The sequence below is a fragment of the Neoarius graeffei genome, chromosome 10 (assembly GCF_027579695.1).
Source record: "Neoarius graeffei isolate fNeoGra1 chromosome 10, fNeoGra1.pri, whole genome shotgun sequence".
NCBI classification, from domain to species: Eukaryota; Metazoa; Chordata; class Actinopteri; order Siluriformes; family Ariidae; genus Neoarius; species Neoarius graeffei.
Genome location: NC_083578.1, coordinates 63,768,916 through 63,793,072, shown reverse-complemented (window position 1 = coordinate 63,793,072; position 24,157 = coordinate 63,768,916). Strand labels below are relative to the sequence as shown.

Below are 24,157 nucleotides of genomic sequence, written 5' to 3'. Positions count from 1 at the left end.
TTTTGAACCGGTTCGCCATTTTGACAACTTATGTCAAGTCAGCATGAAATCACTGGGAGTGATGTCATTGGCGTGAAGATATTGGAAAATATGTTACTCAGATCCATGATGTATTTCGTATGAAAAATATGAGTTTTTCAACACTAGAAGATAAACTTAATATCTTCAAGCCAACATGCGATTTTCTTTTTATTATATAGACATATTTAAAAAAAAAGGACCCAAATTTATCAAAACAATTCATCGATTTCCTCACAAGTGAAGATATTGGAAATTATTCTGTCCCTATTCACTGGATATGAGCAATCATGTGCTCTGATTAGCTACTCTACTGCTAGGCTATCAGCTCATATACCCTGAGTAGAGAAAAACAAAATAGCAGAATGTGTTGCTGAACCAACCGAGGATGAAATAAAAACTCTAGTCGAAAACAAACCCCCAAAAAATACAAAAAAAGAGCAACAAAATATGGAATAAAAATATTTGATGGTAAGAATGTTTCTTTTTCAATAATTATTATTATAGCATTTTTCACAAATTGCTACTGTTTTGCCTTTTTGTTTACATTCTAAGTGGAAATGATTTTGTCAGACGTTTTGTATAAAGTTTGTATTTATTGAATTTGCAAAAAATAAAAATGCTCTGTTTCTCAAAATCCAGTGAATGTGGATAGAATAAAACAATTATTTCACTCAATCTCGTACATGGCTTACAGCCAACTCAGTGCTATGCGCCTCATCAGCTATCAGCTCATGTACCACTCAGTTATAATAACTATTATATATACAACTATTTATATATACAAAATATATATGGAATAACTATTTATATATACAAAACTCCCATAATTCTGGAATCTTTATATTGTTTTCTGCTTCATGAATGTCACTACAACCTGTGGAAATATCTTACTTATAGATCTCACTTTACCCTGATATGTAACATGACAAGACATGAAAACTGTTACCATTGTGCAGGCAGTGAGACATTTTTCAAGACAATATGACTGTAAAATATCACACCTATAATGCTGGAATTACCCAAGTAGGATCATTTGAAGCTTTGATAAGCTGTAACATGTAGGCTAACTTATTGTTGGGCATTTAAAATCACAATTTCTTTGGAAATTCAAGTACCAGACACTTGTAGTGCTATGATGATGTTATAGCAATGATATTTTAATAAATGGATAAAATATTATAGATTAAATCCACAGGACACTTTCTGGTCTTTGTTTTATGTAAGAAGATTTGAGAGAGGGGCGGCACGGTGGTGTAGTGGTTAGCGCTGTCGCCTCACAGCAAGAAGGTCTGGGTTCGAGCCCTGTGGCCGGTGAGGGCCTTTCTGTGCGGAGTTTGCATGTTCTCCCCGTGTCCGCGTGGGTTTCCTCCGGGTGCTCCGGTTTCCCCCACAGTCCAAAGACATGCAGGTTAGGTTAACTGGTGACTCTAAATTGACCGTAGGTGTGAATGTGAGTGTGAATGGTTGTCTGTGTCTATGTGTCAGCCCTGTGATGACCTGGCGACTTGTCCAGGGTGTACCCCGCCTTTCACCCGTAGTCAGCTGGGATAGGCTCCAGCTTGCCTGCGACCCTGTAGAACAGGATAAAGCGGCTAGAGATAATGAGATGAGATGAGAATTGAGAGAGATGTGATGTTCACAGTGTAGGCAGTAAAAACAGTTTTATTGTTTATTCATTATTAGAACTGAGTAATAATACATTTATACATCATCCTGTGTCTTTTGACTGATTTATTATGAGACCTCCATTGTAACCGAGGATCTGTGAACAAAAACAGGATGTGATGAGTATCTGTGTCTTTGCAGATGTCTGCATATACATTATATGGCCAAAAGTACAGTGGTGCTTGAAAGTTTGTGAACCCTTTAGAAATTTCTATATTTCTGCATAAATATGACCTAAAACATCATCAGATTTTCACACAAGTCCTAAAAGTAGATAAAGAGAACCCAGTTAAACAAATGAGACAAAATATTATACTTTGTTATTTATTTATTGAGGAAAATGATCCAATATCACGTACCTGTGAGTGGCAAAAGTATGCGAACCTTTGCTTTGCTTTTTAAGTTAGGTTTTGAAAGCATCCAACTGTAAAACACTTGTTTTAACACCCCTCCCTTCAGGCCTCCTTCCAAAACATACTGTATGAATGCGCACTGCCTGACTACTGCTGTAGGACAAGGAAAATAACAAATTCCCACAAAAACCATCCATCCATCCATTATCCATAACTGCTTATCCTGTGCAAGGTTGGGGGCAAGCTGGAGCCTATCCCAGCTGACTATGGGTGAGAGACGGGGTACACCCTGGACAAGTCACCAGGTTATTGCAGGGCTGACACATAGAGACAAACAACAATTCACACCTACATTCAATTTAGAGCCTTCAATTAACCTAACCTGCATGTCTTTGGACTGTGGGGGAAACTGGAGCACCCGGAGGAAATCCACACAGACATGGGGAGAACATGCAAACTCCACACAGAAAGGCCTCCGTTGGTCACCGGGCTTGAACCCAGAACCTTCTTACTGTGAGGCGACAGTGCTAACCATTACACCACCGTGCCGCCCCCACAAAAACCAATACAAACCAAATAATTACCTGTACAACAGAAATTCAGTTACTATCGCATCACTTTTCACTATTGAAAAGCCATGCTGATGTTCATTCTGGTTGACCTTTTACTTTATCCAATCACTCTTTCATCATAGCGTTTTCTACTGCAGTCTTTTTTTTCTTGCTTTGTTTAGCATTGCAAGCTGTTGTAGATATAATGTTAGGTATAATTGGAAATTGTGACTGCCCTTTCCCTGCCATTCTTATGCGAATAGCTTGCTAGCTTTAACAGTCTGTCTGCCTAGCATTGTAGAAGACTCTGGTTATGCGCAATGACAGGACATGGGCAAACGGACAGGTAGGCCATCCAGTCATTTCCTGTGGATCGAATGAAATGATTGGATGTGCTTTTTACTGCCCTGCGACTGCCACAGATGATGGATTGTTTTTTTTAAATCGTCAGCACATTTGATTTATTCATTGTTGTCAGGATGTAAAGAGAATTTCAAGAAAAAAATGCTTCTAAAACTAGAAAAGCACTCGGAGAGCGCAGACCTCCACCAAGAATCCTTTAAAAAAAATCCAGGATCCAGAAGGTGATCCAGATCACCGCCAAAATTTAATGGATTGTTACTTGTGCCCAGTCACACCCCTGGAAAAAAATTTCAGAGCAATCCGTTCATTACTTTTTCTGTAATGTTGCTAACAGACAAACCAACGCTACCGAAAACATAACCTCCTTGGCGGAGGTAATAATAATAACTAGAATGCATTTCCGGAGAAAATGCGAAAGTGTGCTTGCTCAGGTGCGCCGCCATGGCGACCCGGCAAGAGAGGCGACCGCATGCCCACACGACAAGTTTTGTGTCAACACGCGAAAGTTTGGCCAAGACACAAGGCGGATTCTCATACGGAGATGACAGGCTGGCAAGGTTCTTTACAGGGACATCCCAGAGCATCACTAACATGAAAATGTAGATGTAATTCTAAATCTGTAAAGAGATATGACCCAAAACATGTTTTTGCTCATTGTGGCGCCACCTAGTGGCCAAATGACACCAAATTTGATGAGGGTACATGAACTGGTGCCGAAAGTCATCTCAACAAATATGGTCTTGATACGTCAAAGCGTTTCTGAGATATGACCCAAAATACGTTTTTGCTAATTGTGACGCCCCCTAGTGGCCAAATGACACCATATTTGATGAGGGTAGTTTGGATGGTGTCCAAAGTCATGCCACTAAATATGGTCTTGATACGTCAAAGCGTTTCCGTGATATGCGCTCACTTCCTGTTTGGTGGCTTCGATTTTGATTGGCTGCCACGGGCGAATGCTTCGACGTATGAGAGCGAAATGAATATCATTCATTAGGCATGGACTGGAGATCATGTTTGCCAAGTTTCGTGATGATCGGACAAAACATGCGGCCAGGGTCACTCTACCTTCACTTTGGACAAAATTCAAAATGGCGGAAAATCTCATTAGGTGGAGAATGACATCATAGGATGCGTTGGAATCGTCTAGCTCCAAGGATTCCAACGGCAGCAGACTTATGAAAATCGGACATACGGATCAAAAGTTACGTGCATGAACGCATGTAAGACTGTGATCAGTTGGTGGCGCTAGAGCGTGAGATATACCAACATGAAACTTGATGAAATCAATCCGGGTCCACTTCTCTATCAGTGTACCAAGTTTCATGACTTTACACCTTACGGTTTGGCCTACAGAAGGAAAAATCTGTTTTGTGCGTCACGCGCCCATTCATTTCAATGGGGAAAAAATTATCATCTCATCTCATTATCTCTAACCGCTTTATCCTGTTCTACAGGGTTGCAGGCAAGCTGGAGCCTATCCCAGCTGACTACGGGTGAAAGGCGGGGTACACCCTGGACAAGTCGCCAGGTCATCACAGGGCTGACACATAGACACAGACAACCATTCACACTCACATCTACGGTCAATTTAGAGTCACCAGTTAACCTAACCTGCATGTCTTTGGACTGTGGGGGAAACCGGAGCATCCGGAGGAAACCCACGCGGACACGGGGAGAACATGCAAACTCCGCACAGAAAAGGCCCTCGCCGGCCACGGGACTCGAACCCGGACCTTCTTACTGTGAGGCGACAGCGCTAACCGCTACACCACCGTGCCGCCTGGGGAAAAAATTAATCCTTTAAAAAAATCTGGGATCCAGAAGGTGATCCGGATCACCGCCAAAATTTAATGGATTGTTACTTGTGCCCAGTCACACCTCTGGAAAAAATTTCAGAGCAATCCGTTCATTACGTTTTCCATAATGTTGCTAACAGACAAACCAAAAAACAAACAAACAAACAAACCAATGCTACCGAAAACATAACCTCCTTGGCGGAGGTAATAAATTGCCTCCCATCACTTTAAGCAGTGGTCACCTCCCATCTCCTCAATGTAGAAGAAAAGGTTCAAGTAATTAATTCAAGGACTGAATCAGCTGTAACTGAGATCACTTCTGCAGACATGTCCTGCACAGCTGTCTGAGTAGCACATAAGTCAGTAGTTTTGTCTGAGGTCTGAATACTGATGAAGCAATCTCAATATTACGCCCTCAGCATGCATTAATTACAGCAACATTAATTATATTTTAATGAATTAAACTTTTTTTAATATGACTTTGGTATTTTAAAGGTTTAGTTGATACAACAGTATTGCGCCCTTTAAAATAAAGTTTGAATGGCTTATAAGAAGGGGCAGCATGGTGGTGTAATGGTTAGCACTGTTGCCTTCCAGCAAAAAGGTTCTGGGTTTGAGCCCAGTGGCCAACTGGGGCCTTTCTGCATGGAGTTTGCATGTTCTCCTCATGTCTGCATGGGTTTCCTCCAGGTGCTCCAGTTTCTCCCCGCAGTACAAAGACATGCAGGTTAAGTTAATTGGTGGCTCTAAATTAACCGTAGGTGTGAATGGTTGTTTGTTCGTATGTGTCAGCCCTGTGATGATCTGGTGATTTGTCCAGGGTGCCTCTCGCCCATAGTCAGCTGGGATAGGCTCCAGCTTGCCCATGACTCTGCACAGGATAAGCGGTTACGGGTAATGGATGGATGGCTTATAAGAAAATTACCTATCGGATTTTCAGGCGTCAGGACCTGCATATCATGTCAACTGTTTTTTAAGGATCATTAAACTGACTGTGTACTGTTAGTACAGATTGATATGTCAGACAGATATTTGAATGATTATTTTTGTTTATTTTTCCTTACAGTCATCCGTGTGTGGTAAGATTATGGAACTTCTTGGCCAGAATAAAATTGACCATCACCAAAGGCAGGTTGCCATCCTGAGTCAGGACAGTTTCTACAAGGTGCTTACCCCAGAACAGAAGGCCAAAGCTCTTAAAGGACAATTCAACTTTGACCACCCAGGTAAACTAACTGTAGTGTAAGTTGGAAGCTAGCTTTTTTTTTTGTTTTTAAATCTGATATCTATCCTGTAGAAGTTGTTTTGGAGTTTGCACCAATCATGGACCTTGTAAGCTCTATTCAGTTCTTTTTTTTTCCTCATCCACTTTATTCCTTCTTCTCCATAGATGCATTTGATAATGAGTTAATAGTTAAGACTCTGTGGGACATCATGGAAGGAAGAACAGTTCAGATACCAGTCTACGACTTTGTAACCCATTCCAGGTAGGCCCCTGTGGGGTCTTACATAAAAAGTCATATTGATAGTGTTTTATTTTCTTTATAATTTGGCTTGGGGCGGCACGGTGGTGTAGTGGTTAGCGCTGTCGCCTCACAGCAAGAAGGTCCTGGGTTCGAGCCCCGGGGCCGGCGAGGGCCTTTCTGTGTGGAGTTTGCATGTTCTCCCCGTGTCCGCGTGGGTTTCCTCCGGGTGCTCCGGTTTCCCCCACAGTCCAAAGACATGCAGGTTAGGTTAACTGGTGACTCTAAATTGACCGTAGGTGTGAATGTGAGTGTGAATGGTTGTCTGTGTCTATGTGTCAGCCCTGTGATGACCTGGCGACTTGTCCAGGGTGTACCCCGCCTTTCGCCCGTAGTCAGCTGGGATAGGCTCCAGCTTGCTTGCGACCCTGTAGAAGGATAAAGCAGCTAGAGATAATGAGATGAGATGAGATAATTTGGCCTGTGTTTCTCTACAGGAAGAAGGAAACGGTGACAGTGTACCCGGCTGACGTGGTGCTGTTCGAGGGAATTCTCATGTTCTATTCACAGGAAATCCGGGATCTCTTTCAGATGAAACTGTTTGTGGACACAGATGCTGATACACGACTCTCACGCAGAGGTGAGTAGCGTCAGACTAACACTATTAAAGGCCTAGAGAAATGTACCCCCTTCCTCCTTGGATAATAATAGTACAAGACCCGACAATGAAAACTTATAATAGAAACCTATGTCGGGAACATTCAGAATTTGTCGAGTTTAAATTTCCCGCCAAGGGAATCCCGGTACCAACGTTGCCATTATTAGCTGGCTTTCACATGACGCCGCGAGTGTGAGTGGTTTTACCGGGGGGTTTTCCACTGACGTCCACACAGTGTAGCTTCTGTCCGACTCTCTGCTAGATTACATTCATTTTGATGGAAACTTGTGACAGAACACGACGTAGAAAGAGAGACAAATCGTTAAACTACAATCTATGACTGTTATGGAGAAGAAGGGGGAGAGAAAAAAGGGAACGCGCCCGGAAAGCGATGTATTGCTGCCGGGTGCAGCAACACAAATGCCGTGGAGGGAGTGGCCCTGTTCCTTTTCCTGAAAGATAAAGGTAATCACTAATTAGTCAAGACTTTGCTACAATGAACTGCAAAGCATTTTGTTTCAAACATAACTGTAATACTACTAACTTGAGGAATGCATCATCAACTTCCAGTCATCCAAACCCCTTAAGGCGCGGAGATGAGCTTGCACCAGGGCGAATAACGTCCCAAGGCGTGGTCCTACCGGGCCATGCCCGTGCTGGTTCGTAGGGGATCATGTAGAGGGAGGTGCGTGCAAAATTTGGCTTTGCTGGGACCTCTGGTGGCCGAGTTATGAGCATTTAAAGGCTGGCTGAAGCCGTGGATCAAATAGAAACTTAAGGTTTATCATTGTCACTATCACTGACCCCGCTCTCATTGGACAATTCTGGCTCGAATCGGTACGGTTCGATACCTCTCTTTTCTTCCCTATCGTTGGCCACTTCTTCTTCCTCTGTCAGTACATTGTCATCATCTTGAACTGACGAGAAACTACTAAAACTTAAAGTTTCTCCCTCACTAAATTCCTGCTCGCTTTGGTCGCTCATGTTGTTGTTCGTGGCCGACATGCACCTGTGACGTCACATGGCTCCCGTCTGCTACTTCCGGGCGGTTCTAAAAGGGCTAAATTTACTCTGCTTTTGTCTGCAAATATATCCGCTACCGTGCGGTTTAGAGAATAGTTGTCTCTGTCCAGGGACTCAGTAAACCTTGCTGAATTTAACTGCTATTCTGTTTTAGTGCAAAAAAATGCATTTCTCTAGGCCTTTAAGTGGTGTATATAGTTTTTGTACTTGTATGGCATTGTTTGAAGGCATGTTTCTTTCCTCTGTATTTTCTTCATTCCTAACTCACTCACTCACTCACTCACTTCTTCCAGCTTGTCCCACTTATGTGTGTGGGGTCATTGCCATGTAGACCCTACTGAGCCACATGTCATATTAATTGAAGCATAGTTTTACTCCGGATGCCCTTCCTGCCACAACCCTCCCCATTTCCGGGCTTGGGAAATTTTCTTCATTCCTAACATCATTGTAATTTGAACTATTTCCTGGTGTGATTTTTCCTTTTTGTTTTTTTTTTTTCAGTCTTGCGAGACATCAGTGAGCGAGGACGGGATCTGGAGCAGGTCTTAAGTCAATATATCACATTTGTGAAGCCTGCTTTTGAAGAGTTCTGCCTACCAGTAAGTGCTGAAGTATTTCTCACATTATCTCTGTGTACAGAACTTCCCATAAGTTAATCAACATTCTATGGAGCAAAACTGCAAAACGAGGACATGATATATATTTTTAAATTGTGACTGTCATTGTTTGCATATATAGACTGAGTGTATTTTGTCATTTACAATTTGAAAACAAGTAACTACCTATGAAACAAGTTTTGTAGTTGTAAAGCACTGTTTATACTGTTTTATTTCAATATCTAGACTACCTTTTGCAAATTAAAAAAGGAAATCTGTAGATGTCCAGGAAGCTGGATACTTTTATGTTAGTTTTCATAGTTTGCAAGAAAATAACTATAACTAGACTGCATTTCCGCAGAGAAAATGCAAAGTGTGCTTGCTGAGCTGTAGCAGAACAGCTATCATGCTAGCATGCTAAAAGCTAGCATGCCAACATGCTAATGCCAACATGCTAATGCCAACATGCTAACAACTGGGGGTGTCGTGGCTCAGATGGCTAAGGCACCATACCATAAATCCGGGGACCTGGGTTCGATTCCGACCTGAGGTCATTTCCCGATCCCTCCCCGTCTCTCTCTCCCGCTCATTTCCTGTCTCTCTACACTGTCCTATCAAAAAAAAAAAGCATGCTAACAGTTAGCATATTAACATGCTAACAGCATACTAACATGCTAAAAGTTAACATGTTAATGCTAACAGGTCTCAGATGAGGGGATGGATCTGTGCGGGGACTTGGCCTGAGGCATCAAGTGAAGTTTGGTCACTTGGTTAAAAAAATTGGAGAATGAAAGTTTTTCTCCTGAAACACCATTCATTTTCAATGGGGCCAAAAATCAATGCAAGCCTATAGAGGAAAAAGGGATGAGCAAAAAGAAAGGAAAAATATGAGTGCGGGTCAGAACCGATTGCATGTATGTGTCAGGGGAGTTGGCCTGAAGTATCACATGAGGTTTGGTGCATCTGCGATGGAGCATGTCTGAGTAGGACGATTCGATTCATGAGCCCTATTCATTCTCTATGGGAAAAAAACAAAAGAAAAACGACAAGAACAAGAGAACGTGCGCGTTGATCCAAAAGCTGTATACAAGCATACTACACCACTTCGGGCCAGACGTCTCAGAGTTGGAACGGTGTCTCTATCTCGAATGCCCTAGGAGGAGTAGTGGATCCAAAAAATGTGTCGGAATAAGGCAGAATAAGTAAACTTAAGAAGAACAATAGTGTGCTTGCCTTGCTTGAGCAAGCACACTAATTAAGCCACTGTTATGTGGTTTATGGTAGGAAATGATGTACCTAGATGCAGAAAAAGATGACTAATAATATGTGAATGTTTCATGTTTTCAAATGATCATGTGTAGTTAAAGGACGAAACAAAAAGGCAGTTTGGATCAAATGTTACAGAGAGATGGGTCTGATCTGGTCTTCACTGAAATGATAGGATTGGTAAATAAAATGAAGGGGTTCTGCAGCTAGCTTATGTTGGCACACTAGCAGCATCATATAATCAGACTAAATCAGATCCATAACTACATAGCTACAGTTATATCAATAAACCAAAAATATAATCTTGTTAGTTTAAATTGGATGAGTAATTTAAGAATGTGATCCAAACAAATATTAGCAAATATGTTTACACACACATTCACAAACGTTTATGTTTTTCATTTCTAAAATGTTTGATAGAGTGCAATGAGCAATTTAGAACTTTAAATAGAAGGCAGTTCTTCTATTTATATCTATGATCTGTTTTAAATGCTGTACATATACAGTCCCTTCTGGAAGTATTAGAATGGTAAGGTCATTTTTTTCGCTGTACACTGAAGACATTTGTGTTTGAGATAATAAGATGAACATGAGACAATGGATACAAATTTCAGCTTTCATTTCCTGATATTTACATCTAGGTGTATTCAGCAACTTAGAGCATGGCACCTTTTATTTGATACCACCCCTTTTTCAAGTGATAAAAATTATATGAGTATGTGACTGACAGGTGTTTCTTGTTGCCCAGATGTGCCCTGTTTGATTGTTTAAACAATTAATAGCTCTGAATGTCTACTCTTGCTGTGAGCCCTACTCTTGCCTGTGAAAACTACAGTTGTTATTCAAAAATGCTAAACTGGCATGAAGACCAGAGAGCTGTCTATGGAAAAAAAGCCATTTTGAAGCTAAGAAAAGAGGGAAAATCAATCAGAGCCATTGTAGAAGCCTTGGGCATAGCCAGTATAGCAATTTGGCTTGTCCTTGGAATATTTCCTTTGGAAACCACTGGTATACTAACAACCAGATATCAAACAGGTTGGCCAAGGAAACAGCAGTTGACGACGGAGGCATTGTGAGAGCTGTGAAACAAAACAACTGTCAGTGACATCACCAACAACCTCCAGGGGAAGGGGTGAAGATATTACAATCCACCGTTTGAAGAAGACTTCAAGAGCACAAATATAGAGACCATGACATAAGATGCAAACCACTCATCAGCAGTGAGAATCAGAAGGCCAGATTGGAATTCACAAAGAAATACAGTGATGAGCCACAAAATTTTGACAATCAAGATTAACCTCTACCAAAGTGATGGAAAGGCCAAAGTGCGGAGAAAGAAAGGATCTGCTCATGATCCAAATCATATGAACTCATCAGTCAAGCACAGTGGAGGTAGTGTCATGGCTTGGGCTTGCATGGCTGCTTCTGGAACAGGCTCACTAATCTTTATTGATGTTGTAACTCATGATGGCAGCAGCAGAATGGATTCAAAAGTCAACAGAAGCATTCTTTTTTTTAAAGATTTTTTTGGGGCTTTTTTCACCTTTATTGGATAGGACAGTGTAGAGACAGGAAATGAGCGGGAGAGAGAGACGGGGAGGGATCTGGAAATGACCTCGGGTCAGAATCGAACCTGGGTCCCCGGATTTATGGTATGGCACCTGAGCCACGACGCCCCAACAGAAGCATTCTGACTTCAGATTTACAGAGAAATGCATCCGATCTAATTGGGAAGAACTTCATCATGCAACAAGACAATGACCCAAAACACACTGCCAACACACAAAGGACTTCGTCAGGGGGAAAAAGTGGAACGTTTTATACTGGGTTAATCAACCCCAACCTTAATCCAATTAAGCATACATTAAACCTGAAGGAAACTGAAGGGAGACCCACCCCCCTTAAACAAACAAACCAACAAACCCCTGAAATAAATTGCAGTATAAGCCTGGAAAAACATCACAAAAGAGAATGAAAATTTGGTGATGTCAGTAAGTCACCACCGCCTTGATGCAGTTATTGCAATCAAGGCATATGCAGCCAAATATTAAGTTTCATTTACTTTAATTTACTTTACAACTTTGCTCACCTAAAAATTGAGTGGTCTGCTACCAAAGATGCCATGTTCTAAGTTGTTCAACACATCTAGATGTAAACATTAGGACGTGAAAGTTGAAATTCTAATCTGTTGTCTCATATTTATCTTTTGATCTAAAACTGAAACGTCTCCAGTATATATGTATATGTATAACCCCAATTCCAAAAAAAGCTGGGACGCTGTGTAAACTGAAATAAAAACAGAACACAATAATTTGCAAATCATGGAAACCCTATATTTCATTGAAAATAGTACAAAGATAACATATCAAATGTTGAAACTGAGAAATTTTATTGCTTTTTGAAAAATATATGCACATTTTGAATTTGATGTCAGCAACATGTTTCAAAAAAAGTTGGGACAGGGGCATGTTTACCACTGTGCTGCATCACCTCTACTTTTAACAACACTCTGTAAACGTTTGGGAACTGAGGAGACCAATTGCTGTCGTTTTGAAAGAGAAATGTTGTCCCATTCTTGCCTGATATACAATTTCAGTTGCTCAACAGTTCGGGGTCTCCTTTGTCGTATTTTGTGCTTCATAATGTGACAAATGTTTTCAGTGGGAGACAGGTCTGGACTGCATGCAGGCCAGTTTAGCACCCAGACTCTTTTATTATGGAGCCATGCAGTTTTAATATGTGTGGAAAGCGGTTTGACATTGTCTTGTTGTAAGAAGCAAGGCCTTCCCTGAAAAGATTTTGTCTGGATGACAGCATGTTGCTCTGAAACGTGATTATATCATTCAGCATTAATGATGCCTTCCTAAATGTACAAGCTACCTATGTCATGTGTACTAACGCACCCCCATACCATCACAGAAGCTGGCTTTTGAACTGTGCACTGATAACAAGCCGGATAGTCCCTCTTCTCTTTAGCCTGGAGGACGTGGTGTCCATGATTTATAAAAAGAACTTCTGCTTTTGATTCGTCAGACCTCAGAGCAATTTTCCATTTTGCTTCAGTCCATCGTAAAAGAGCTCAGGCCCAGAGAAGGTGGCGGAGTTTCTGGATATTGTTTATATCTGGTTTTAACTTGCATTTGTGGATGCACTAATGAACTGTTTTCACAGACGATGGTTTTCTGAAGTGTTCCTGAGCCCATGCAGTGATTTCCAGTACAGATATGTGTCTGTTTTTTTGCAGTGTCACCTGAGGGCCTGTAGATCACAGGCATCCAATGTCAGTTTTCAGCCTTGTCTCTTGCATACAGAGATTTCTCCAGATTCTCTGAATTTTTTTAATTATATTATGTGCCATAGATGATTTGATTCCCAAATTCTTTGCAATTTTACATTAAGGAACGTTATTCTTTGCCCACACAGTCTTTCACAGAGCGGTGAACCACTCCCCATCTTTACTTCTGAGAGACTCTGCCTCTCTGGGATGCTCTTTTTATACCCAATCATGTTACTGACCTGTTGTCAATTAACCAAATTAGGTTTTTTAGCATTACACAAGTTTTTCAGTCTTTTGTTGCCCCGTCCCAACTTTTCTGAAATGTGTTGCTGACATCAAATTCAAAATGAGCATATATTTCTCAAAAAGCAATAACATTTCTCAGTTTCAACATCTGATATGTTGTCTTTGTACTATTTTCAATGAAATATAGGGTTTCCATGATTTGTAAATTGTCATATTCTGTTTATTTATGTTTTACATAGTGTCTCAAATTTATGGAATTGGAGTTTTGTGTGAGTGTGTTTTATATATATATATATATATATATATATATATATATATATATATATATATATATATCAGCACTCCTGGAACACCACTTAACCAATCAAATTAGGTCAAGACTGGTCAAACACCACTTGACCAACTTGTGTGTGTGTGTGTGTGTGTGTGTGTGTGTGTGTGTGTGTGTGTGTGTGTGTGTGTGTGTGTGTAATAAATGACATTATAAATATATGTTGTTTGGTTGAGATGGGGTCATAAAGACTTACTTTTTTGTAACTGTTTGGTTTAACTGTCTTCCTGTATAATAGTGAGCTTCATGTTTTAACCACCGTTTCTCCTTCCTGAAGCAGGTGTTTCATGCTCTTTTTTTGTGTGTTATTATCACAGCTGTAGCTTGAGCACCCAGCTATGCATTCTTTCTGTTTTTTTCCATAGTTGTTTTCACAAATGTAAATGTCTCTGTACTACAGAAAATTAAACTAAGTTTAGAACCTCATTAGTATAAATATAAAGAGTGTGGAAATACAAGCATATTTTATACAACTAAATAAAAAGGAGCCTTCCTACTAAAATAGGAAGACATTTATTACAGGAAAGGATAGGAATTAAAGCAAAAACTAATTATTAGGTAAGGTAAGGAATGTCACAATTTCTGACACTATTTAATGGGGGGAATTTGGAAAGCCTTTACATTTTAAAATTACGGTCATTAGAAACAGGGTGCCATTGAAATTATCCTATGTATATCTCAAGGTGTAACACCTTTACATTAATCCTGATATTTAACAATATTCACTGCAATATTACATTTTATTGCTAATGACTTATATACAGGGTGTTTCAAAAAATTTGATATCATTTCACAATCTAATAACTTTGCCAATTCTCATTCAATTGACCTCAGATTTTAACAGCATGTGTGGAAACAGGTCAAAATGTTATGTTTAATGTTTTTTTGTTTTTATGTTTATGTATAGAAATGCCATTCACCAGAAAAGAAAAGGCGTTTTGAGTGTTAGAGTACGCTCGAACACAGTCAAACAAGACTGTGCAGCGTGCATTTATGAGAGAATTCTCTAAAAATGCACTAACTGCAATGCAGATTTGGACACGGCACAAAAAGTTTAAAGAGGAAGGCTGGGTTAGGGTTAGGGTTAGGCGCGCATATTGAAAATTTGTGAAATCTTTCATGGAATCCACATACCTTTGAATTTCTCATTCAAATTTTGAGGAATAACTCTTATATTGCTCAACATTAAGCCTGTTCAGTTTCATTTGCTTAGACTATGTAGTTTCTGGGATATTTACATCTCAAATAATATAATTTTTTTTTAAAACACCCTGTACATATACATGGCTGCAGTTTTCATGGAATGACCCTGTAATTTATGTATTAGCCTAATGGGAGCTGTTACTTCTGACCTTGGAAACTGGTTAACAAAATATAATAGGTGCCCTCAGTTATTGGCTTGCTTGCTATTGAAATTGACTCTAGGTTTACCCAGTATAATGGTATAATATTACAGAGCGAACTACTTTCTAGTTACGAGCTAACTAGTTACAATGCCCTCCACGATTATTAGTACTCCTTGAAAACATTAGTAAAAATGGTTAGAAAAAAATCCACCTTTTGGTGAAGTCACTTCATCTCACAGAATTTTTTTTAGAAAAATCCAACCTTTAAACTGAAATATATATATTTTTTTTACAGAGAAAAACAAATCCCTCATCAAGAAATAATTATTTTCAACAAAAACATGTACCACTATTATTGGCACTCTTGGATTTAATACTTTGTACAACCTTCGCAGGGTGTCTGAGATCGTTCCTCTTTAAACAATCTCTACAAATCATCCAGGGTCCAAGGCCCTCTCTTGTGCTGTCTCCTTTTCAGCTCACCTCACAGGTTTTCAATGGGATTCAGGTCAGGGGATTGAGATGGCCATGGTAGAAGCTTGATTCTGGGGTCAGCTCAACATTTTTGTGTTGATTTGGACATATACTTCGGATCATTGTCCTGCTGTAAGATCCAATGATGACCCAGTTTTAGTTTCCTGGCAGAGGCAGCCAGATTTTGATTTAAAATGTCCTGGTATTTCGTGGAGTCCATGATGCCGTGTACCTGAACAAGGTGTTCAGGGCCTTTGGAGGAAAAACAGCCCCAAAACATCACAGAACTTCTGCCATATTTTACAGTTGGGATTGGGTACTTTTCATTATAGCCATCTTTCTTTTTACACCAAACCCACCTTGAGTGTTTATTGCCAAAAAGCTCCATATTTGTTACATCAGACCATAGAACACAGTTCTAGTCAAAGTTGTAGTAGTGTTTCTCAAACTTCAGGTGCTTATGTTTGTGGTTAACTGACAGAAAAGGCTTTTTTCTGACAAATTTTCCAAATAATCTGTTGGCATGGAGGTGGTGTCTGATGGTGGTTTTGGAGACGTGGTAACCTCAAGATTTTACTTTTTCTTGTAATTCACCACCAGTGACCCTTGGGGATGATGATGATGATGATAATGATGATGATGATGATAATTATTATTATTATTATTATTATTATTATTATTATTATTATTATTATTATTATTGCCTCTCTTATCATACTCCTCAATGTACATGGGGGCAAAATAAACTTGGGTCCTCTTCCAGGCAAGTTTGTAACAGTTCCAGTTGGTGTCCACTTTTTTTAATTTTTATTATTGCCCAAACAGTAGAAATGGGCATTTTCAAGCGAGTAGCTATTTTTTATAACTGTTCCCTGACTTATGAAGGTTAATATACTTCTCCCTCATTTGGTTTGTGTGTTCTCTTATCTTTCCCATGCTGATAAATGACTAAGGGAATTTGGCCTCTGTGTCACTTCATATGTGTACCCCAATTAATCAGGAAGTCATGGATTACAGCTTGAAAGTTCTTACACACTCCAATCAATGCAAAAATGTACAATTTATATGGGAAACATGCTTCAGTTACACTGTGCTCACTATAATTTCCAGGGATGCTAATAATTGTGGCATATGTGTTTTTGTTGAAAATAATTATTTCTATATGAGGGATTTGCTTTTCCATCCATCCATCCATCCATCCATCCATCCATCTTCTACCACTTATCCGGATCCAGGTCACGGGGGTAGCAGCCTAAGCAGAGCAGTCCAGACTTCCCTCTTCCTGGCCACCTCCACCAGCTCTTCTGGAGGAATACCGAGGTGTTCCCAGACCAGCCGAGAGATGTAATCTCTCCAGCGTGTCCTGGGTCTGCCCCGGGGTCTCCTCCCAGTGGGGCATGCCCAGAAAACCTCCCTTGGGAGGCGTACATGGGGCATCTTAAGAAGGTGCCCGAACCACCTCAACTGACTCCTTTCAATGTGGAGGAGCAGCAGTTCTACTCTGAGTCTCTCCCGAATGACCAAGCTTCTTACCCTGTCTCTAAGGGAGAGCCCAGCCACCCTGCGGAGAAAACTAATTTCTACCGCTTGTATCTGTGATCTCATTCTTTCGGTCACTACCCATAGCTTGTGACCGTAGGTGAGAGTGGGAACGTAGATGGACCAGTTAATTGCTTTTCTCTGAATGTATTTATTTTGATTAAAAGTTTGCTGTTTCTCTTTTTTTCAGTGTGAGATGAAGCTACTTCACCAAAAGGTGGATTTTCTTCTAACCCTTTTTACTAATCAGCTGAAAGTCGTGGAGGGCACTGTACAAAAGTCAAATAGCTACTACTGGAGATGTAACTTAAGCTAGCTATGTACCTGCTAACATTGGAGCAGTGTTGTGTTGTGTTGTGTTTAGGTAGCTGGTGAGCTTAGTTAGTGTTAATAAATACGGACATAACAATTCTGTTACGCAAACAGTATGCACACAATTTTTTTTGGTTGCAGGTGCTGTATGGCCAATTCTGTTAGCATAGAAATCACTTTGGTGTTTGTTGCTACACATTAAGAGCAACCTCCTTTTGGTTCAGCACTGACATCAGTGATAGGAGGCAGACCCCCTCATGCCTACAGTGTTGGTGTAATCCAAAGTAACAGAGAAAATATCTGTGTTAAATCATGGCATAAGTCCAAAAACTAGCTACAAACTTGACCTAACTTTTTTAAAACAAAAAAGTTAAACTGCAGCATTAAAGGGTGACTGCCTTTCAGATTTTTCAAGTGTAGGTCATAAAAATAATTTTCCCTGACACCCAATTATTTTTGTTTAGTGGACCAAAAGCTACTGAATTTGAATCACAGACTTCCAATTTTATTAGGTTTTTAAAAATAGAACAATTAATGAATTTAGGGCCATGTGGCCTTAAATTCTCTGCTATTTTTTCCTGCTTCAATTCAATTCAATTCAATTCAAGATACTACGTTATGCACCACGTGGTGGGTTTTCCCTGTTTGCGCAAGGCATTGTGGGATACAAATTTGAAACAGGAGAGGAAAATGGAGAACGTGAATGAAACGTGAAAGACCGACTACAGTAACAGAAAGTGAGAAGAAACGACGTTATGTTGCGAAGGAAAGGAAATGCAGGATCAAACTAATAAATATCAGCAGTCAGCAAGCACCTTAGTATACTCAGCTGTTCGTTTAGTGACAGAATGATGTAACCATCAGTGGACGGTCAAAGATAAACCTGCGCATGCGCACACGGACTTCCTCTGTCTGCTTGACTGTACGAAGCAAGCGATTTCATGCATATTATTTGCTAGGGAATCCCTTCAAATTAAATAACTTCCCAGCCACGGAATAGCCTGTTTTTTTTTTTTTTTTTAGATATTGCAGAAATAAACATATATCACAATGATCAAATTTCAGAGGGAACTAAATTTCACCAATCTTATGAAATCGAAAGGCCATATAGCTTTAATAATGGGTTTATTGTTGAGGTCAACTATTCACTACTTGCTGCTGTGGAGAGTCTACTAATTGGGTCAGTGTCAAAATCGGTGAGGCATGAAGAGATGTAAACAGATGATAAAGAAAGTGTGCTAAATGTAATTTGTTTGAAAAACAATTCAGATTTAGATGAAAATGTTTCAGTCAGCTGTAAAAGACTACACTGGGGAAAGGTTTTTTTTTTCATTTTCTTTTGCAAATGAACTCTTCACACTTTGATATCACTCTGCATGAAGTAGAGAAGGGGTGGCACGGTGGTGTGGTGGTTAGCACTGTCGCCTCACAGCAAGAAGGTTCTGGGTTCAAGCCCAGCGGCCGACGGGGGCCTTTCTGTGTGGAGTTTGCATGTTCTGTCTGTGTGGGTTTCCTCCAGGTGTTCTGGTTTCCCCCCACAGTCCAAAGACATGCAGGTTAGGCTAACTGGTTGCTCTAAATTGACTGTGAGTGTGAATGGTTGTTTGTCTCTATGTGTCAGCCCTGCAATGACTTGGCGACTTGTCCAGGGTGTACCCCACCTTTCGCCCATAGTCAGCTGGGATAGGCTCCAGCTTGCCTGCGACCCTGTACAGGATAAGTGGCTACAGATAATGGATGGATGAAGTAGAGGAGTATCTGCCAGACCTTTTTAATCCCACTCTCATCTGCTGCCAAAGGAATTCCTCCCGCAGTTGTCATTTATGTTGTCAGTTCAAGTTAACTAAAATTAAAATTAAATCTTTGCACTAGGACAGAGCAAGTTCAGTTGTGACATATGCTGTATAAAAGAGCACTTTTGCAGATCACTGTCCATTTCCACTTAGCTACTTTAGAGTCTATTTTTAGAACACTGGTGCATGCCAGCTCAAAGTGGCCCATCCAGACTAATTTTCAAATGATACGGAGTTAAAGATGGCTGAAATAACTCCTCAACACTGCTACAGACATTGCATCCTTCCTGTATCATTAAGCTAAAAGGAGCTTTCATGCTGCATGCTCTCAGTTTCAGAATCAACGGTTTTTGTTCAGTTGCCAGTTCATACACAAGAATTTTATGTATTTTAACAACTGGTCCTTTTTTTTTCTCTCTATTTGTAGGCCTTTTGTCAAACAGTCATTAAAGTCACCATTAGAAGGTTTCACAAGAGCTCAATTTCCTTGAGAATCTTCTCGTATAAACATCTCTGGCATTGTGCCAGTCAGGAAATGTTATGAAATACCAGTTGAAAGCCACCTGGGTAATTGGGTGTCTTTTTTTTTTTCCCCTGGGAACTTTACTAAAATGCTTCTTGTTTTTATGTTTCTAGACAAAAAAGTATGCTGATGTGATCATCCCAAGGGGAGCTGATAATCTAGGTGAGATTAGTGTGTGACCGTGGAACTTGAGAAATATTTTGGTACTAGCTATCACCTTTGCTGTTTTGAAATGCTGAATGATTTATAGCAAGGCCGTTCTCAGATTCTGCACATTCCTTTTTCACTGCCTTGCTCTTTCCACCCACCCTCAGATGTTTAGTGGGTCCTAAAGGAATACTATTAGGAAAAAAACAGACCCAGTCAGACATACGGCAAAAAATGTCAAATTTATTTAATGGTGGTGGTTTAATTTAACCATTTTACTTGGAATGATGCCCAAAAAAGTGTAATTACAGATAATGCACTATTTAAATAATATTGGCTGGCTTTTTTCATCGTATATAAGATATATTCCATTCAGCTAGCATGATATTGAACGAGTCAAAGATGAGTCGAAGACGAGTTCAATATCATGGTAGCTGAATGGAACATATCTGATATAACACGAAAAAAGCCTGCCAATATTATTATTATTATTATTATTATACATACACGGGTGGCACGGTGATGTAGTGGTTAGCGCTGTCGCCTCACAGCAAGAAGGTCCGGGTTCGAGCCCCGTGGCCGACGAGGGCCTTTCTGTGTGGAGTTTGCATGTTCTCCGCGTGGGTTTCCTCCGGGTGCTCCAGTTTCCCCCACAGTCCAAAGACATGCAGGTTAGGTTAACTGGTGACTCTAAATTGACCGTAGGTGTGAATGTGAGTGTGAATGGTTGTCTGTGTCTACGTGTCGGCCCTGTGACCTGGCGACTTGTCCAGGGTGTACCCCGCCTTTCGCCCGTAGTCAGCTGGGATAGGCTCCAGCTTGCGTGCAACCCTGTAGAAGGATAAAGCGGCTAGAGATAATGAGATGAGATGAGATTATACATACACATTCGATGGAATACTTATAGATTTTACAAAAAGTTAAGAACAGGGGGCTTACTTACCAATATTGAACGCTGATGCTGATCCAATGTAATTCAAAGTTCTGTTAATCCAGTGTACATGTACAAAGTCAAAGTTCTAACAATAAAAAATGGTCCAACTCCAAAAAGTCCTGTTTTTCTCTTGTAAATATGCATAAAGAATGCCTAATGAAATTTTGGTAACCTTTCAATACAGAATTACAATACAGGCATTTATCAGACGCTCTTATCCAGAGCGATGTACAACATACCCAGAGCAGCCTGGGGAGCAGTTGAGGGTTAAACACCTTTCGGGTGTTCAGCATGCCTTTCTTTTTCAAAATTCTCTCAAAATCTTCTGTTTTTAATTAAGCAAACCTTGCGGCCATGTTTGTTTACAAATTATCACAGTCGCTTGCTAACATAGAAGTTTTACGTCTCCAACGTCTCTTTTCCAGTTTTTCGATGTCCGTTGAAATGTTTTTCTCTTGTAAATATGCGTGAAGAATATCTAATTAAGTTTTGGTAGCCTTTTGGGTGTTCAATGTGTCTTTCTTTTTCCCGGCGAACAAAGAAATGCTTCTGCACATGCGCAGCAGAAAACTTTCTCATTGGATATTCGCATCAGCTCCAATGTGTGATGTCATCATGTCTTGACAACCATGCAATATCGTAAACCATATTCAACGCTCATTCTCCGTTGGGTAGAGTGACGTAATACACGTAGGATAAGCGATATGCTAACAATACCGCATGCTATCAAACCAAATGAATGGAGCCCACTAGAAGGGAATAGAATACGTTTTATTCATAATGTTACCAGTAGAACTCAGCAGTAACTTGGATAGCAGCCATGTTTTAATTAAAGGTAGCATTACACTAAGACTTTACCAATTTTACTGTAATATTTTGATATACTGATAAGATTTTTTTTTCTGAGGCATGTTTGACCCCTTATTCTTCTTCTCCTTCTCCAGTTGCCATTAACCTGATAGTGCAGCACATCCAAGACATTCTGAATGGTGGCTTGACCAAACGACTGAACGGTTGTCTTAATGGCCATACTATTCCATCAGAGTCAAGCAGCAGGCCGCATTGATATGCCCTACAAAGGAACCAGAGAAGTGTGGCAAGGGACTTGAAGGGGGATTGGGTGTATATACTGGCAATTTGCAAACTGTATTTAAAACAAAACAAAAAATCAAGAAATGCCTTCAACTTGCTACAGTGTTATTGGTTTTATGTTTTGATTTTTTTTTTTTTTTGAATGAGTGCTGCACTTATTTGTGAGTGGAAAATGTTCCTTGCTGGAAAAAAAAATTGGTCAAAGCTATTTTCCTGTCCTATTAATTTGTGCATATTTACCCATCTGGCCCCAAATTATGAGTGTTTCTAAACTATAAGATAGTACGGGTCACTTCAGAATTTGCCAAAGGGACATAGCTGGTAAAGACCTGCACTGAATTTTATGACTTGAATAGAACAACAAAAAAAATTACATATTTTCAAGGTTGAAGTACAACTTCTGCCTCTTTGTAGTACAATAATATTATTGCCTCCAAAGCATTTACAGCCCCTTCGCTCTATGTTAGAGTTTATTTGAAGAGCAACATGACTTTATTCTAAAGGAAGGAAAGCTTTTTTATCCTTCATTTTTGCTAACATCCATCTTCATTATAAGTAGGTCAGGGCTTGCATTGTATCTTGCACTGTCAAATAAAGCTCAATGGCATGTTCTGAACAGTATGTTAACATGACAGAGATGCTCGCGTATAGACAAAAAAAAGTTTGGATGTTCTCCAGGTCCTATGCAGCATGTGGAAAGACAGATTCTCTTAACACAGCTTAAAATATATGCAGATGCAGTAAAGAAACCAAGAACTCACATGACTGTCTTTGCTCTACTGTATTCGATGTAGTGTTTTCACACCTTTCAAATGACGCTCAGAGGCAGATGATAAATTGCAAAAATGCTGATTTTATTGAGTACAGATCATTATTGAGTTCTTTTTTTTGTCAGCTGCAAACATAAAGCACACATTATGAAGGCGCTCCACTCAGTTTGTATTTTTTTTTAACAACAGATTTTGCCACAGATACTTATTTTATCATTTTGCGGAAGGAAATAGCAGCTTCACTTTTCTCTCTAACTCAGGATCCCATCTTTATGCATGGGATTTATACAGGGACTTATGCATTTGACCAGTGACTTTCCTTCATTTTCCTTTTATAAGGGCTCATCAATACTTAACTCTCTTCTGAGAGTATAATCTAGTCCTGACTATCACAGAGTTTGTATCTCTAATACTTGTTTAATATTTATTATTTTTCAAAATCGCATTACTCACGGAATTAAGTCATGACTGTAGATGTCTTTGCATTGTCCAATCTGTCCTGGCGTACACTTTCTCCATGTTTTTCCCCTGCTACACTTCTACATCTACACTGCTGCTATGGTACAGGGTAATTGGTAAATGGCTGAACAGTGTAATGCAAATGTGTTATCAAATTGAAGTGGTTGTGTAAGCCAGTGAATTTATATTTAATTGTTATTTTAGGAGGCTGCAGTTGGATTAAAAAATGTGCCCTGTTCTCAGGGCTAAATAGAGAATCATTACTTTGTGGTATTAAAAGAACTGTTTCCTATCCCTATTAAATACAAGTTGTGTAAATAACTCTGTTTTTGACACTGTTTCATGTATAACATTTAATGTCATGACAAACCAGTATGTTCTGACCTTAATCATGAATTACCAACTGCCTCCTGATGGATTGTGCTTTAGTCACAAATACTAATGCAAAACAAACAAACAAACAAAACATTAGTAATATCCCTTAATAATATATGCCTGTGGTTGAGTCGGTGAAGTTTCTCAGACACCAGCTGTAGTCAATTGCAATATACCTTATAACAGTTGCATTTTCAATTTCACTATCTTGCATTTTCATTTCAAATCATGCATAATAATTTTGCAATAATAATTTTATTTCAGTTTGATTTCACTACAGGGATAATCAATTTATGCTGGATAACTCTGTCAGTTGTTCTTGGGGAATGCATTCATTGACTTACTTTTTTTTTTTCTTTCCCCAGAATATGTACAAGTGTATGTATACATGTGATCATCAAACTGGAGATGTAATGATTCAGACAGTTAGGAAACTTGCAGCAAATGGACCAGGTATGACAGCAGTGCAAGTGAAGAGTTAAAGGACTGTTTTGATGAAGGATTGTGAATATCTGGTCCTACAATCAGTCAGTGAGATAGATTGATATTGATAGATAAATGAACACTATTATAATATTAATAATGAGAGATAAGATGGGCCATGTGTTTGCACTTCTTTGCAATCATCTCAGTGTTTCACAATGTATTGCAATTTAAAGAAATGAATAAACCGAGGTAAGACGGACGAGAAAATAAAATTTTGTACGATACGTTGTATGGTGTGTGAGTCAATTTCTTTAACGTTGCTATCACCATGTGGTGAACTCCCTGAACTCTACCT

At 39.7% G+C, this 24,157-nt stretch overlaps 1 protein-coding gene across 1 annotated transcript in view; it reads left to right on the top strand.

Annotated features, from left to right (window-relative positions):
- Positions 1-24,086, top strand: part of uck2a (uridine-cytidine kinase 2a) — a 44,559-nt gene extending 20,473 nt beyond the window's left edge. Inside the window, exons 2-7 of the mRNA XM_060932080.1 lie at positions 5,819-5,978; positions 6,143-6,239; positions 6,713-6,855; positions 8,398-8,495; positions 19,713-19,761; positions 21,625-24,086. Of these exons, the coding sequence (XP_060788063.1) occupies positions 5,819-5,978; positions 6,143-6,239; positions 6,713-6,855; positions 8,398-8,495; positions 19,713-19,761; positions 21,625-21,746 (669 nt within the window). The 3' untranslated portion in view covers positions 21,747-24,086. The remainder of the gene's footprint in view (positions 1-5,818; positions 5,979-6,142; positions 6,240-6,712; positions 6,856-8,397; positions 8,496-19,712; positions 19,762-21,624) is intronic.
- The last annotated feature ends 71 nt before the right edge of the window (positions 24,087-24,157 follow it).